Source organism: Melanaphis sacchari, unplaced genomic scaffold (assembly GCF_002803265.2).
Source record: "Melanaphis sacchari strain LSU unplaced genomic scaffold, SCAv2.0 Contig532_pilon_pilon, whole genome shotgun sequence".
Classification (NCBI taxonomy): domain Eukaryota; kingdom Metazoa; phylum Arthropoda; class Insecta; order Hemiptera; family Aphididae; genus Melanaphis; species Melanaphis sacchari.
In genome coordinates, this window is record NW_020271364.1 from 10,842 (window position 1) to 30,335 (window position 19,494).

General features: G+C 23.6%; 1 protein-coding gene across 1 annotated transcript; it reads right to left on the reverse strand.

The window, feature by feature from the left end:
- Positions 1-3,215: 3,215 nt before the first annotated feature.
- Positions 3,216-16,812, reverse strand: LOC112599523 (atypical protein kinase C-like). Its single transcript, XM_025346448.1, has 11 exons — positions 16,543-16,812; positions 15,017-15,176; positions 8,913-9,075; positions 8,732-8,842; positions 8,505-8,674; positions 7,701-7,935; positions 7,412-7,592; positions 7,157-7,257; positions 6,914-7,083; positions 6,700-6,815; positions 3,216-3,422 (listed from the first exon to the last, which is right to left on the reverse strand). Exons 1-11 carry the CDS (start codon positions 16,665-16,667, stop codon positions 3,359-3,361), a joined length of 1,596 nt encoding a protein of 531 aa, XP_025202233.1. The 5' UTR covers positions 16,668-16,812; the 3' UTR covers positions 3,216-3,358.
- Positions 16,813-19,494: the final 2,682 nt, after the last annotated feature.

A 19,494-nucleotide genomic window follows, 5' to 3' on the forward strand; every position in this document is an offset into this window, starting at 1 on the left:
TTCTGATTTTTTCTTTTCTTTTTTGGTAGACATTTTTAATTCGAATAAAAATTAGTGATATTCGTACACTAGAATTAGGCTGTAGATTCCACGCGGATTACCGAATGAATGACAACAACGCACTTTTATTAATAAAGTTGTAATCGACAAGGAGATACCTATTTTACTAATTGATATGAAATCTAAAGACGTTTTGAAGTAAATAATCGCGATAACACGAGACGAAATCGGTGAAACCCAAAAGCGCAAATCGTCTATGTTTTCGATAGACCGAAAGCGCCTATCATTTTGCGCTTTTGTGCCTTTTGTAACAGTGAGATAAAAGCGCAAAAACAAATATTGTCCTCATTATACTATATAAGACATAAATTTCATTTAAATTAAATATATAGTATTTTTATAATTGAAAAATACATCAACAGCGATCGAGTTCGATTGAATTTTCGTTTTGTGGCAACGAATTACGGTGAAGGTTGATAAATGATAATTGATAATCACTTGAGATAACTATAGATACAATATATATACAGTAACAGTATAAACTTATTTCCAATTTATAAAATACACTTTATAATTGTAAAATTTATTTGCGCTTATGGTCTGTTAAAAAGGTTTTTTTTTTTTGCTTATGAAATATTTATTTTTGCGCTTTTGGGTTGCATTTGGGTTATATATTATTATATAACTGATATAGTTTGCAAGCCAGAAATATCACAGGTTTCCGCGTCTCATGCTAAGAACACTACATGTAAATCTTACCGTCTACGTGTCTACCTACATAATTAAAAATACCATTCTAATATTCATCATTTTACAATATTGTAAATTTATAATTTACATGATTTAGTTTTTTTCTTTGTTGTATTAAATATTTTTAATCACATTATCAGGTAATCGGTAAGGTCCTTTCAATACAAATGCCCCGGTTAAATGCACTACCTACACCGGTGGTTTCTACGGCACTGGTTATAAGACTCATCACTTCGTTTATAAAGCTCGAATTTCGTAAAAAAAAAAAAAAAATGGTATAAAATAAACATTTTTGGTTAAAATTTAAAAATAAATTTGTTTTCAAAAATTACATAAGAAATTTTGAACAGAAATTTCATTTCCAGAATATTAGAACAAATAATTTAAAACAAACCAGAATTACAATTTTTTTTCATAAATAATAAGTAGATGTGTACATATTTAATTTATAATTTTATATTAATATGTAATGATTTTTATAAAAATATATAATTTTAATCTTTTAATCAAATTTTTTTCATTTATTCACTAATAATACGAGTAGTAATTTGTAATATGTATTTAGGTAAAAAAAACAAAATAATAAAATAAAATTCATGAATATTTTGTTTTTATTTTTCCCACTTCGCCTATTAGATTCATTCGATTGCAAGACTCGTTTTATTCTAATCCCAAAGTGAGAGTCTTATAAGCTGCGTCTACTATATTTTATAAATCGAAAAAAAAAATAAAATATTATTATCTGTGATCGCGCCTGGTATGACAATTATTTACGATAAAATATTTGATATCTAATGGAATAGTATAATAATTAGTAAAATTTATTTCGATATTTATCGATAATGTATATATTTTTTACTTCAATCTCGATAATACTTATTTTATAGCGGCAACTCTTTGTGGAGAAGGCAGTTTTGTTCCCAATTTACAATATTTATAAGACTTAACAAACATCAAAATACAATTCAAGTATAAAACAAATGTGAAAAATAGAATTTATTACCGATTCATTGGTATCAAAATATTATCAAATCGTACATTAAAAACTACCGACTTGTAAATCAGATCTTGTTATGTGTGTACTGTGTAATTAAATATTTTAGATCCAACATAGAGATAAAAATTCGTGTTATTTAAATTTATATTTTATATGTAAAACTAAATGTCCAGTTACAATCAGTCTTATAAATATATTTATTTTAGATTGTGGACCGAGCGATTGCTGTTAATTGGATGTAATAATATGATTAATGCTTTTTTTTTAAATAGTTAATGAACCATCTCCGTTCAACATTATTTTTCTTTAATATATAATATAACAGTGACCTTAATAACTCTATCTAATTTAGATTAGACGCTATAGACCGATAACAGTTTAATTTTATCGTAATTATATTCAGTCGATATCATCTATAAAGACATGTCGAAAATCGTCATCCTAGGTAAAACGGCATTAATTTAAAGATCTCCAGTAAAATTTACTTTATTTTGATGTTTAAAATTACTGCTGGTTATAATAATAATATCGACGTATTGAAATGACTTAAAAATCGGTGTCTATATTATACTTATATACATACTTGAACCGTACGCTTAGTACTGCAGTTAGTAGGTTGTAGGTACACGTATTCATCCAATATTTTTGGTGTAATTACCTACTTGTATGCATCATGGAAACATCACTGAGTTTTTATGATAACTTTTTTCACTTTACATAAACAATACAGATATATAATTGTCACTAAGTTATAAAAAAATAATACGTGTTAATAATAAGGATCTTAGAATAATATATTGTTATTTACAATTATAATTATATATAATATTATGTATATTTAAATTAATTAATCGATTATATTAGAAAAAAAAAATTGTAGGTATAACGGTGTGTTTTAACGGTCTCTTGACCGTTCATTATAGATGATATACATATTGTATTATATTGTTACCTTAGGCTTTTTTATTAAAATCTAAACGACACACGTCTTATCAATGAGTTTTAAATATTTTAAATTATCTAATACAGTTGATTAAATAATAATATGAGAAAAATTAAAACTTTTAATAATACATTAAATATAATACTAAAGTGGCCATTGTAAGAGATCATATTTTGGAAAAGTGAAAAATTAAAAAATTAAATTAAATAAGTCCATTTACTATAAACTCTATACTTACTTATAAGTTATAATATATAAGGAATAACCTGATATTTCAACTGTTACACTAACTTGTGAGGAATATTTTTTTCGTAAAAAAGTGGACTTGTCTGATTTATCAGAAGAAATATTATACTTCGAGTGTTATTAATAGCTAATTAGATAAATTTGTAACCCGTTAAATTGCTGATTATCTTACAAAAAAGTAGGTATGGGAAAAAAATGTACAAACATGTATATATTAATATATAAATATATATTTCTAAAATAATAATAATAATAATTTCATAAAATAAATGACGTTATCGTCGGCAGTATCGTATTACTTTAAAATAACATTTTGTTATGGTAGGGGAGGAAGTTGAGCAGGCCATCCCCTAAAACAATGGCTAGTAATGATAGTCAAACATGGAAATGCTCCATGTTACGGAAATCCTTGTATTACCCATTTATGAAATAAAAAACGGGTTCACATATTCAAAACCCTCGAATTTGAACTGATCAATGATTTGTCTGAAAAAATTCAAAATAAAATAAAACAATGAAGAACACAACAATAAATTATTCGATTTGCATAAACTAATGAAATCATATTATACACTTTATTTTATACCATATTGTCCATATTATATATATATATACCATAGAGTTTTTCGACCTTTTTCTGAGACAACCCCCCAAATGAATATTCAATTTTTTTAGCGATCTTTAAATATATATTTTATATACATGTATACATTATCACAAAAAATAAATACTAAAAATATTATGTCATATGAAACATTAAGTATTAAGAACCGTTTATTTGTCTTACCATAAATAAATGTAGATACAATAAATCTTCAAATATTATAGTATAATAATTTTTAATGGTTTTTTTTGTTGTTAATGACCTTAAATTATTTTGTCTATCCTTGGTTTAATATAAATTGTTAAGCTAATTATCATAGTTGTTGAATTTAGATACGTATATATAATTTATATATAAGTATACATATTTATTACTGAGATTTCCAATTATTTTTTTTAAATTTTAATTGTTAGCAACTTTTGGTTGAAAAACACTAATATTCCATACATCTATGATTTTAATAAAATACAATTTACCTACTATTTTAATAATATAATATATACAAAAGTTAATTATATGATATGTATTAATATTTATTTTTAAACTATTCAGTAGGATGATAAACTTTTATGAATTGACTACTAATCAGTTTTTTTGGAATTATGTGAGTTACATGAGAAGGCTTAGAGTAAAATATAATATTTACATATTAATATATTTATATCTTTATAAGTTGGTACAAATAGATACCTATTGTACGTACAAACACAGCGGACTTCCTCCCGTCTTTTACGGCTCAAACATACAAAATTTCAAAAATGTCCATTAAAATAGGAAAATAATTGTGAATGTAAATGTGTAATTTAGGATAGGTATGCATATAAGTATATAACCATTAAAAGATAATAAAATATAATGGGCCGCATATCTGCGCGTTACACAGCAGAGAATGTTAAAATAATTTCAATATTACTGCGCTTATCCCTCTTCCTATCTCAATATATTCACAAATAAATTAGTACATTGCAATATTATTTTAATGGAGAACATTAATTTTCTTATTTCAAGACTATTAACGTTTTTTATGTTGATAAATTTCCATTCTAGTGTTTTTATTAACGAAATTTGGTGATTTATTAAAAACAAATTAAATAATCACAAACACAAAAAATAAAAATATATATAAACATAATTTTAATTTCGAATTAAGTATGTATTTATATTAAATGCGCTTTCACAAAAAATAATTTGATCTACATGAATTTAGTTTTGACTAGAGATGGATGAAATTTAACTAGATTTCTTAATTTTCAATATTTTGGCATATTATAAGAATCGAGATTTTAATAGTGAAGTATATATTTTGGTATTTAATGAGAATAATAAAAATTCTATTTACCTATTTATATGCCATACTAATTAATAATTCACAAAAATAGATAGTTAATGTAAATAATTAGTAAATATTGTCATTTTTTGATATTCCTGAAAATTTAAAAGAATGCCAACATCATATATTATGCATATAAAAGACATTATTGCATTTTAAAAACAGTTTTAGGTAGAGCTTAGTTTATAACATAAAATATTATTTATAGGTGTTTTAGAAACATACTGAGTTAATACAAATATTATAAAATGTATTCAATTTTAAACATTTATAATAAAATCATAAATATATTAATATTTATGCAAGTATGTGATTTTTCACTTTAACAAAATTCAAATATTCCAGAAAAAAAAAATGTAACCATTAATTACAGATGTACTTTGATTAATAAGAAACATAAACCTACATAAAGATCTCCAAATCCAATAAATTCTAGACCACATAAAAACTTTATCCAAAAACTTCCATAACTTATTGTTCAACTCGTCTGTCTCACTCAACTACAATTTACAAATACACCCACCTCAACATGAATTGAAGTGTGGTCATTCACACGACCTTCTTAGATAACTATACACAATATGTTATCTGTAGTATATGTTAAAAATGTTTAATGTTTATTAAAATATTTTATATATCATTTATTATCATTATTTAATTACTACATTGCTATAACCTATTATTACGTCACTAATTGGAGTATTCTACATAAATATTTTCTTACAGATAACACTGCCATTATCATAACATTTCTATTATTATTGTTTTCAAATAGTTAAAAATGCACAATTGTAAATATTTGTAATTGGTAAGAAACAACTTAATTTTTTATACCAATAAAAAAACAAAAATTCCAATAATTCAAATATTTTTTTTTTAAACTGCAAAAAATTGTGTTTTATTTATTTTTTTGTTACACTGCAATACTCAGTGGGAATTTTCTTGGTCATAGAAATTAAGGATTAAATAAAATAGATAATAAAAAGAGACTCATTTTGTTGTCACTTAGTGATACTAAATACATAATTAAAAAAAACATTGATATGTTATCTTACTGGTAGTTTTCAAAATTATATATAATTTAAGCTACTATTGCATATTATTAACAAGTATTAGATTTAATTTAGTATCAACTTTCTATTAAGTGACTAAAAATTACCAACACACTTATGCCAAACACAGACTGTTAATGATTACACATTTTATTGTTTTAGGAATTTCCTGTGCAGTCTTGGACATTTTTATGATTATATCAAATATTTCTATGAAGTCAATTATATGAAAGCAGCCCATTTCAAATCTAGCAATTTCATAAATAAATAAATAAATAAATAAATAAAAATATAGTTTTTAAGTGACAAAATTATAAATAAATTATCTAATAATTAAATTAAATTATATATCTGCATAAAATATTACCTTAAAGGTAACGCATAATATATGTTAAAAAATTAACATATTATGCTTAGTTTGTTCCAAAAAAGAAATGAAGAATTTAACTTAATTTTAATTTATAATTTGGTAATGCCCATTCTTAGTTGTGGCCTATAGGTGCATAGATATTTGGAGTTGTATAAATGTGTTCAAAATAAAAATAAAGTTTTCAAAATGTAATAAATTAGTAATTACTAATTTGAGCTGAATTAACAACACATTTATAATGCTTTTAGTTAATGATGTTATAAAACAATTTGTTTAATAATATAAGCATATCATATAAATTTGTATTCATTATTATTAGTTTTGATATAATATTGTTATTAATTATAGACTTCCATCTATCAAAACAAAGATTTCATTCTTAGTGATTGAATTTTAAATCTACTTACAATTCACCAGGTGTTAAATGTGTAGGTTCATCTGTAAATTCTGATGGGAAATTGGCAAGATCACGATCAGAATCTAATTCCGGTTTATAAAAAGGACTAACTTGCTTTTGTTCTAACTAAAATCATATAAATATTTAAATTTTATAAGTGCTAAAGTAATATTTTTGATTTAAAACAATAGAAAAATATAAATTTATGAATTATGATGATTTACCATTTCCCAATCAATAGATTTGAAGAATGGATGGGTCTTAATTTCATAGAAGCCAGTGTATTTTTTGCAACCCAAACGATCAACAGGATTTTTATTTAAAAATCCGTTCAAAACCAAAGCTGCTTCAACCGAAAGTGATCTTGGAACACGAAGAGATTTTTTCAAAATGGCTACAAAATAGTTTCAAATGATGAGAAAACTGTTTTAAAATAACCATTGTTTGTATTATTTGTATTATACTACCTTCGAATAAATGTTGCTCAGCAATTACTGATGCTTCAGCAAATGGACTTTTGCTAACCAACATTTCATATAAAATAATTCCTAAAGCCCACCAATCCACACTGAAAAACAAAACAAATTAAGCTAACATCAAGTATTTAATGTAATAAGATGTAAGGTACAAGAGTATAACATATGTTTTTTATTCAACAACAATAAGTCAATAAATATTAATAGCCATGTTTATAAAGAGTTTTGTTTAAAAAAAATGTATACCTATATCCATAATCTTCTGCATTAATAATTTCTGGAGCCATGTAATTTGGAGTACCACAAAATGTAGAAGTTGTTTCTCCAGGCTTTATTCCATATTTACACATTCCATAATCAGTCAATTTTATATGGCCTTCATGATCAAGCAGTACATTTTCCAATTTTAAATCTCGATATATTATACCTGAAATATACCAATATAAAGACAAAATTTTTTTGTTGAAGATTATGTTGTGACTCGGTTATAAAATTGAAATAAATTAAAACATTAATTAGGAAACAATAACTATACCTTTATTATGCAAAAAGTTCAAAGCTAAACTAATTTCTGCTACATAAAACCTAGCATGTTCTTCAGACAGTCGTTTTAGCCTTTGCATTAGATACATTAAGTCACCTCCACGAACAAATTCCATTACAAAAAATAATTGGCTGGCTGTTTGGAAGCAAGAATGGAGAGTAACCAAAAATGGATAGTTAGAGACAGTTTTAAAAACATTTTTTTCTGTTTGTACCCAATCAATATCCTAAAATTTAAAAAAATACATATCAAATATTTTATATGTATTATTTAACTATTAAGCTACATGTACATAATATAACAACCTTGCCTTGTTTATATTTTCTTTACAAAAAATTAATTTATTACAAATAAAAAGTGCTGTTTTGATATTAAAACACTGAGATGAATGATTGTTATATCTGAGTAGAGAAATTGGCTTACACAAAAAAATAGTCTGAACTTTAAATTAAAATTATGTTATTATTTAAAATGAATAAATAAAATTAAAAAACAAAAAAATGTATTATGAATGATAAATTTATAAATGTTGTTAGAAAAACGAAAAAAAAGATTGTACATAAATTTACATTTTGAATAATTTGCTGTTATTTAACAATCAAACATATTATGGTAACATACAGACTGATTAAATTTAGAAAGTTAATGCTGTTTTTATACTAATACAAAAAAAAGAAAAAAAGAAAAAGAAATACTAATATAATTTAGAATTAAAATATAATTTAATGTTAAACTGTTAAATATTTAATATAACCAATAATTTATAAATATTATTAATTAAAATATATTAATTACTTCATCGTTTGTAAGCATTTCTTTTTTTATAACTTTCATAGCATAGATGCGTTGGTTTTCTTTAAGTTCAACCATAAGGACTTTGGCATAACTACCACGTCCAATAGTCCTAATTAGTTCAAAGTCGGCAATAGAATATTGACGTACAACTTCAATTTCGTTATCATCTTCTATAAATATAATAAAACATTAAATTATATAGTAATAATATTAATTTAAAATAATACTTTTAGCTTGTGGACGTTCAATAGATACAGAATCAGTTGGTTGATTAATAACACAACTCTGATCAGAACAATCATTTAATTCTGGCAAATCAACATCAGAGCTTAGTGTACCTAAATATCAATTCCATATTCATTAAATATACATAATAATTTTAATAAAATATATTTTTTCATTAATTACTTTGAGATGTCAAAGAATCTTCATCGGTATCATCACTAACTAGAGAATTATTAGGACAAGTATTTTTACCAAGTTTATGAAATTTCTTGCGAGTAAGCAAATTGCATTGACCACATTTGTATCTTCGTTGTCCTAATCCCAGACAGCATGCACAAAATGCTCGCTAATTAAAAATAAAAATAATAATTAAATAGTGATAAATCACAATAAATTGAAAAATAAATATTTAAAATTATTGTTTCTATTACTAATTTATTTTCTTGTATTTGATCTTTATTAGAACAACTGCAAAATATTCCCATATTGATACTGTATATTTTTCTTGAAAACCATTGAATGAATGTTTAAAATATAGAATATAGAATACAACTAACTTATCTTATTAGCAGAGAAACATACTAAGCCTTCCAAAATTTATTATTATTACTATTTTTTAATAACTGGATGATAACTAGTTAAATGTCAAAACACATCTTATCTTACTTGTATTGTAAACAGAAAACAGATATAAAATAACCTTAGACCTCTTTCTAATAAAAATTATAACTTAAATATTTTATAAATCATTTAAAGATAAAATTAGTCAATAATCGATAATATTTATAAAGTATAAATTAATTTAATTTTAAGCTGATAGCATAAATTTATTATCTTAAATTGAGTACATTTATTAAATTTATTTTACATAATGTAATCAATGGTAGTACCTACTACAATAAGTTAATGAAATGACCATGGCTTTGGATAAATATCACGTTTGTAGAAATGCAAACCTAAATATTTAATAAGATACTATACATATTGTAGCTATATTCCCTTATCCAAGTAAAATAACGGTGACAAGAGGGGGGGCTTTAGCCCCCCCCCCCAGAAAACAATTCAGCCCCTTCGCCAGCCCCCCTACTAAAAAATATGTACGATATAATAAAGTCATAAAACATTATTTTTAAAAGAGCTACATTAGAGAATTTATGAAATATACTTTTTAAAAATTAGTAATATTATGTAAATACTTTCGTATTTTCGAAGATATATGTATTAAGTTTTTGCTGTTATAAAAACCGATTTAATAATATTAATATTTTATGCACAAAAACCAAAGAATATTATTAACTTAATTTAATGTTTGTTGTATACAGGTAAAAATATGTTTAGTTTACTTATTATTTTTAATATGTTTAATTAATACATTAATATTGTGTAAGAAGTTACTAATAGTTAATAAAAAGAAACGATTTCTTTAAGTATCTATGTTTTAATATAAATCCATGAACTATTTTGACCTCTAAAATTCAACAAAAAATACAAAGTAGATTCTTTAATACATAATATACTATGCAAATACCAATTTAAAAATGTATTGAACTAAAAACTTGAAATTTACTAGTTAAATATTAGATAGGTATCACAAATTTTTATTTAAAAAAATATTATTCCTACTGATATTGATGCAATTTTATACATTTTTATTAACTATTTTAACGTTTTAAGATTTTCAATCATTTAGTGTTTGGTACATAAACAGATATTCTGTAAAATACAATATTTAGTTTATTTAATATATTTATCACTACTAAATAAATTGAATTTAGTATAGATTATAATAATTTAATTAATGAAGTTTGAACAAATAACATCTTCAGTCTTTTTACAGTGAATTCACCTACTAGTATTATCTAATAAGGAAAAAAATCTACTACAATTTTAATAAATATGTTTTAAAATTTGTAAAATAAGAAAAAAATCTTCTATTTATTTATTAATACCTACCTTTATTATGTACCAATCACTGGATGAAAATAAACAAACAAAAGTGTCCTAAATCATTGTATTAAAAGTTAAGTAAAACAAATTCATATGTTCATATCAAAACACAATTACTTTAATTTATATTTATGAATTGTAAGTAAAAGAAACATAATTATTCATTCACAAAGGTATGTAATAAAGAAATTATTATTTTTATACATCATTATTAATATAGTTGTTGAAGGTCTGTGATCTAACATTTTCATACACAAAATACATAAAAAAATTTATATTTTATTTAAATAGCCCATATAAAAAAAATATTTGCTCCGCTCTGCCACCTCCCCCCCCTGAAAAAAATTCTAGTGCTGTGCTTGGTGCAATGATGGACGATGATAATCCATAGGACATAGGTATACAAGTTAAAGATATTTGGATATAAGTAAATTTAATTTGTCCCATATTTTAGTGAAATATAATCACTGTTTACTAGTACCTTGAAAACCATTCAAAACTAACATTTCTACCACTGATGTACCAAGTTAAATATTTAAGCTTAAAAAAAATGTCCATTCACTTAATATAGTTGTCTCCAAGTCAATATATGGCTTATAAACAAGCAGATAATAGGCAGGGATGGACAAGATACTCAAAAATCAGTATCGCGATACAAGGCGCTAGATATTTGGATTTGGAGTATTGAAATACTAGATACTTAATACTTATATTTCAAATATTTAGATACTCGATATGGGTATCGAGTATCTAAATAGTATCTAATGTAACTCGATACCCGTGATACATTAAAACAAATTTGTCATAATTTTTTTTTTTTTTATTTTATTTATACACAATTAGGTAGGTTGTATAGGTAAATATATAAATTAATTAGTTAATATAGACCACAAAATTTAATAACTTAATAATAATACATAGGCAATAAGTAAATTTAAATTCCGTTCAATGTATATGTGTGGTGTACCATAATCAAAGATAGGCAAGATACTCAAAAATCAATATCGCTATAATAGCTACTAGATACTTGGATTTTGAGTATTGAGATACTGATATTCGATACTTTATATCGTTGTATCAAGATACAAGATATAAGATACAATTGTATCTAAGATACTGTCCAGCCCTGATAATAGGTTACATTAAAATACATTTTTTTGATCTTTAGTAAAAATTTAGATGAATTTAGATTTAAAAGTGAATTTATTTATTGAAATAACCTGAAAAAGATCTAAAATTATACACATAAATTAAATGTACTGGAGTGTATTTAAAAAAATTAATTATTTTGATGTAAATAAACATCTAATTTAAATCTATCATTTACAATGGTAAAATGTTGTTAACTTATTTAAATTATAATAATGAAAAGTTTTTTTATAATTAAGTTACACACAATACAAATTACTTATTTAAAGTGTCAGTATTTAGTAAATTTTTGTATCTGTAGTTAAATAATGTTGTTAAAGAATCAGTTAAATTTATTGTATTAGAAAAATCTATAAAATAATAAAAGTTATTTAAAATTTTAATTTTAATTATGTTAAGAATAAGCTTAAACATTTTGTGCACTACATTTTTATTTTTGTTTATTAAGTATTATTGATTAATACTTATAGTAATATTAATTCAATTTATCCTTATTAATTATGAATTCAGCAAAAATTATTTTAATCAGTTTTGATAAAAATATACTTAGTTAAAATTGAATATAAGATCTAATTTAATGATTTATTAAACACCTGCAGTATTTTGACTGTACAAATACAAATGCTGTATAATAATGAGTATTTTAATTGAAAACTTGTATGTATGATTTTGTGCTCTAAAAACATGAATATAAGTACGAGGAAACGACTAATAAAAGTTTATGTGTGGAGTTTCGCACTTTACGTATGCGAATCATGGGTATTGAACAAAGCAGAACAAAAGTTCCTCAAAAGTTTCGAGATGTGGTGCTGGAGAAGAATGTTGAGAGTAAGCTGGACAGAAAGAAGAACTAACAAAAATGTTTTAAACGAAATAAATGAAACCAGGAAGATACTTAGCAACATAAAAGAAAGAAGATGGAATATGATTGATCATTTCTTAAGACATGAAGAAAAACTTTTGTATATTATAATAGAAGGGAAAATAAATGGCAAAAGAGATCGAGGATGACCAAGAACATCATACATCAAAAGTATGATTTCTGATGCGGATTTAGAAAACTATAAAAAGCTGAAGAGGTTAACTGAGAATAGAAATGAGTGGAGAAATTTTGGAAAACTGCAAAACTAACCTTAGGGTTGATCACAAAAAAAAAAAATGTATGATTTTATAGAAAATCAACTTTATTATTTAAATACTAAAAATGTATTGGTATAATTTTTTCTTTATTAGTGTTTTAAGTTTAAAATTTTATAAAATTTATTAAAATCACAAAAACTTCTAAATATCTTTTATGAGCTTCTAAAGTTAAAATGTCAGTGACATTAAATATCACATGTTAAATAATGATTTAACATCAAATGACTTATGATATTTTGTTTAATTCAAAAACTATTAACCGTAGAAATTTGAAACATTATATTACTTACTTAAATTATCCATTTCAATTAAGTTGACCAGTAAAAATGATTCAACATTCAACTTTGAGGGATCAAACACAATAAGTTCTACAATTTAAATTGTTTTGTAGTAACTCAAAATTGAATAACTGTTGAATTTCAAATTTTTACAGAATATTCAAATTAATATGAATTAGTTTACAAAATATTTAAAAAATTTTTTTGATTAATGCAAGATAAAAATGTTTGTTTTTACTAAAAAAACTTGGTTATTAAAAACACACTTAATAACAAGTTGTTCATACATCCATTAAAAAGTATAAATATTAGTCAAAAAATATTTTTATTAGCGTTTAAAAATAAAATTTTTACAAAATTCATCAAAATTATAAATTATTTTGTTGTTTAAAATTTCATAAAACTTTTAATTTTATTTAAAATTATATATAGGTAAATATAAATTATTTTTTTAGATATTTGAAGTTAAAATTTTAATTAAATTAAATATTTAAATAAAAAATAATTATTTTAATAAATAATATTTTTTATAAAGACATGGAACTTTCACTTATATTTTTTTTACTTCATATAATAAAACTTAAAATACTAAGATTAATTTATCCTGTTCTACTGTAAATTTCTATTGAGTAAAAGATTATTAAAAATATATCATAAAATATTTTTGGTAATACAAAAAAATGTCATTAATATATTATATGGCTTATGATTTATATGAAAATTTAAAATTTTTATGGCAAGTAAATACAATTATATAGTTAATTTGTTATTAATAAAAAATGTTTACCTTTAAAAATAGTAAAATCGTTTAATGTTATATGAACTTAACTTCATACATTGATTGAAAATTTGAAGGAAGATATTTTTTATAATTAAAAACAAATACTTCTTTTTATTGCAGTTTTTAGATGTATAAAAATTTGAATTAAAAATGTGATTCATTTCAGATAAAATACATTTCTAAGACACATAATTATGTCTTCAATAGCATAACATAACTTGTCTGAAATTAATTGAATTTTATTTTAAATAATAAGTCTGTAACATGTAAACTTTATATTTCAAGTCTTATAAAATTTATTTTATCACAAAAATACTTAATAATATTTTATACATTTTTAATAAAAATTAAAAAAAATGTTTATTATTTACTAAAATTCAAATTAAATAATAAGTTTGAAAAATAACTATTTATTTCATTTGTTTAATGTTTTAAAAATTGTTGATTATCAAATCATTATTACTGTGAAATGTATATACAGGTAAATATTGAGTAATGACTGGCTGTTGATAAAAAATATCTTTTTACAGAAAGCAATTGTGGAAGTACTGAATACTTTTGTTGCTATATTATGTAAAAGACAGAAAATAAATTATTTTATAAACTCATAACTTGAAATTATTAAATTATCCCAAATAAAAGAAAAGCAATGTACAAACACAAATAATTTTTTTGATGTTAAGTTTAATAATAGATTAATACACAATAATTCTAATAAAGCTGACTACACAATGATGGTTCTGCTAAACACAAATTTTCTAGATATGTTGCAAATGCATCAGAGAAAAAAAATAGTGAACTGCTGACATTATCATAAATATAATTAAATAATTATTTTTATAGCAAATAAAATTTAAAATTATTCCATACTATAGAATACAATTTGAATATTATACAAAAATTAACTTTAACACAAAATAAATCCATAATGTAACAACTAAATATAATTTAAATAATTCATAATAATATAACTCTAGCACAATAATATTTACCTTGTCATGACTTCTTTTTTTTCTGGCTTTTGGCTTGAGTTCATTATGTATATGTTTCAGCTGTAAATCTATTTTGATATCAGATTTATGTTGCTCATTACACAGACTAGTGATCTCAGACCGAGCTTCATTTTTTTTTTTGGTTCCAAACCGCATTAGTCTAATTAAACATTTTAAAATAAATTAGATAAAAATTAACACTGGTTTTAAAATAAAAAAGATACTTAATATTAGTTATTAAATTAGTTTGATTGATTGTTATTTTATTAGGTCTAAAGGCTTATAAACTATTAATTTTTTAATATTTATCAAGAAAATTCATAAAACAATGTAATAAATGTGATAGTAACTGATCCATATATAAGTAACAAAACAATAGGTGACTATATTATTAAATTTGAAGTTTATTTTTCATATTTTTGAATATTATGAGAAAAATTAATGAAAAAAAAAAAAAAACGAAAAAAAATTACAGATATAATAGATGAAAGATTTTTGTTAATTATATTTTTTAATTTCTATTATTTCAAATTGGAAAATAATATACTTACAAGTTACAAGTAACACTCTATCTGTATTTAAATACATACATATTTTGAAATTTTTAATATTTCGGAGTCCTCAACTCTAATTGTTATGTATATAAAGTAAATGAAATATTCTAGGGGATTAAAATGAATTGCATATGATACACTCATTTTAATAAAATTATAAAAATCCTCAATTGTATAAGACATTGAGAAGGTAGAAATAAATAATTTTAACTCAGGTTAGCAAAATTCCAAAATCTGTGATTCTATGTCCGACTAAATCCTATTAGCTTGAACCACAAACATTTCATTTCTCAGAGGCCCCTTCCTTTTGTGTTACTGCTCTATTCTTAAACAAATTCCTACGGATCGATTGTACATATTATTTATATTATTCAAAATAATATTCTGTAATTAATTATATTTTACTATACACACTTTTCTATGTATAAATCACTAAACAATATACATAATGCTAACATATGATTCCTGCCCAAAGTATGATACATAATATATATATATATATATAAACTTACAAAATATTTATATATGTAAATTATATTTAAAATTCCATAAATCGCTACAGATAAAGTAAATATTTGTATATCACTTCTTACAGCAATGTTTTATTTTTAAATTGTAATATTTTTCTTAAATGTTTGTGTACTAAAATTAAAATATAATTCACTATTGCATTTTACCAAAATACGTAGCTATAATTTATATTATACAAAGCTACATTGGCTTGGTATTGATAGTAACATATGATGAAAAACTCACTGAGAAAAAAATCCTTACAATATTCTGAAAATTGATTTTAGTTGTTTGAATGATGTGAACACATTTAATTTTTAAACCATCAACAACTCTACGCATAAACACAGTACTTACGATTTATAGCTATCAATATTTTGTTCCTATATGCACATTTACACTTTGATTTAAAAAGTATATCATTGCATTTAATAAAGTAGGTAACATAAATTATATACGAACCTAAATACTTTCATATTTTCGAGTATTGATTTAAATGTAAATACTAAATCAAGTGCCAATTTTTTTCTTCGTTCAATATAATTTCTTACAAACTGCTGTCTCTTTATGTTTGATTCAGATGTCATGGTTTAAAAAACTTGAATTTAAATGAGAAATAAAATTAAAAAATACTGTTTGGACAACTTTAAATGAAATAAACGCTGGCGAGTACTCAAAAGTAGAGCCTCAAGTAAACAAGACTACAAGAGTAACATAGAGATATTATGTAAAGTTGAGTGACCAACCATGAACCAATGACCAAAGCTGACATAGCTAGGTGACAACTTTTTGTACTACTAGTGATAAGAAATGTTGTATGTTAAGTTGCATCTCATTAAATTTCAGGAGGTGCTGTGCTATTATTACATCGAAACCGTAAAATAGATGTCGCCATTGTAAGGCGTAGTATTAATAGTTCTAAAAGCATACAAATAAATTTCATTGGCTTCATAATCACAATGATTATACCAGAAATATTGTAATTTAATAATGATAGAAAATGGAAAGTTAGGGTTAAGGCCGACTTTAAGTAACTCATGTCTAATATTGGTCTAAGACTCTAAACTCTAATAATCGTGGTCCGGAATTAGAAAACATATTAACTTCATACGTTCATTCTTCAATCTTCATTGTTTTTTCTAATAAAAAACAATAGTGTGTTCATACAATCTAACTAAAAATTTAAAAATGTTATTCATTTTATTATAATTAAAATATATATAATATCACATTTTACGGAAATCTATTTACATAGTACATACTATTGTACTGTATAGCTTTAATCATTGTTTAAAAAATAAATATTTTTATTTAATTCCCGTATTGCTATGTAATGTCAGTCAAATTAAAAACTTCCTACGAGTATAGAATACGAGTCGTAAGCCAGGCGTGTGGGAAATAGTCGCCCGGATCGGTCGGGCGCCTATTACTGTGGGTTATAATTAAGACAAAGTGGGTGAATATAATATTGTGTGCCTTATAAAAGCTTGGTGCCTGAAATATTTTGGGATGCAGCCAAGCATACAAGGTTTGTTATCGAGAAAAACGGCAGTCGCCTGACGCCTAGCTAGTTTGGTCAACTAACTTTACACCTGTCGTGAAAATTTAATATAATTATAATTTTGTGCAATGTAATTGTTGTCATAACACTGCAGTAGTCAATTACGATTTGAGTTATACAGGTTACTAGACATCATTTGTTTCACAATCGTTTTTTTTTTAATTCGATACACATTATACGATTGCATGCACCGAAAGCACTTGTTGTCTGATTCTTCTTACAGGTACTGAATATCTTTTTTCGACAACAAATTCTGGTTAGATATTTTAAATCGTGGAATCAACCATTTACTCAGTTTAAACTTTGAAACATATCAATTTTTTAGCTAATAAATTAATATAACTCGATCTTGATCGTGGCTGCAAATAGTGGGTCGCACGTCGACCTATATAGCGCATTGTTCGATAATGCCATACAAGATTGAAAATCATTGAAAATTGTCACTTTAAACAAATTAAATGTATTTTAATATGATTATTAACAATATTTTTACTACTAAGTACAATTATTATATTAAAAACGTATCTATGTGAAAAAGCTACCTTATTAATTTGATCCAATGTCTTCTTGATTTTAGTTCTTTTGGTAAGCAATAAAAGCTACAGGTACTATTTTTTGTGTAATGAAAATAACCAGATACCCAGCATAAATAATAATATCTGTATATAATACAAATTATTATTAATTATATAATTTATATTTATATACAATTTTAGAATACATGATTAAATAGAGAAATCTAGTTGACAAACATACCAAAAATAGGGTCGCAAGCAGTATTAAACCAGCTACGTATAGTACTCATAAACCTTTTGAATTTATAAAATTAAAGAATTCAGCTTAAAAACCCATAATTATAATTAAAATATTAATTTTAAGTGACAATATAACGTTGTAATAGGTACTATTTGTTTAGATCCAACGGATTCATTGATAAGAATAATAACAAAAATATCATAAACACTAATCGTCCGTATCGACTCTAAATTTAATGTTAAAAATGATTTTCTATACATGTCCACTAGCCAGTCAACGTGTAAGGAAGGTACCTAAATATGTTTCTAAAAACTTTTTAATTTTTAAATGACATCATTATAGTATGAACCAACTGCATGTTAGCATTATAGCCATTAACTTGTTATTTTGAACGTATTTGGTAAATTTGCAATTTTTGCATTTATATCAAGGTCAAGTTTTTATTTACTTTAAAGTACTGAAATAACTCCTATATTACATGTTGTTTGAGCCTGAAAGTCAGGTTAAAATTATTTTTTATGTATATTATATTTAACACGATCAAATAAAAACCACAGTGTGACTAAAAATCATAAATCGATAATTAAGTAAGTACCTATCTATAATATGATAGTATACTTATATTTTGTACTAGGTTAAATCACTTTACGACTCAATTTAAAATTTGATATCAAAGTTTAATTTTAATTTTTCGAAGCTTCTTTTCATGTTGGAAAGATTTTATTAATATAGGTACTAGATAAAATTGTAATAGGTACGTTTTTATCCACCTATTATTTTTAATAGAGATAAATACGATGATTAAAGTTAGGTATTCTTTTTTTTTTTTTTATCATTATTTAACATACATCAATGAAATGTATGGATTGGACTTTGACTATGTAATTTTGATTAGATATGAGCACATTGTTTTATTTATGAAAAAGTAGGAATTATTATATTAGTTCAACCCATTATAGGATTATTAAATATTTATTCATATTATTAAGGTTTTTTAATTTTTTATTTAAATGGATAAATTTATAGGTATATTTTTGCGACTATCACAGCAACGTGTGTAGCTATTTTATCTTAGTTATTTTTATGTCAGTTGTCAA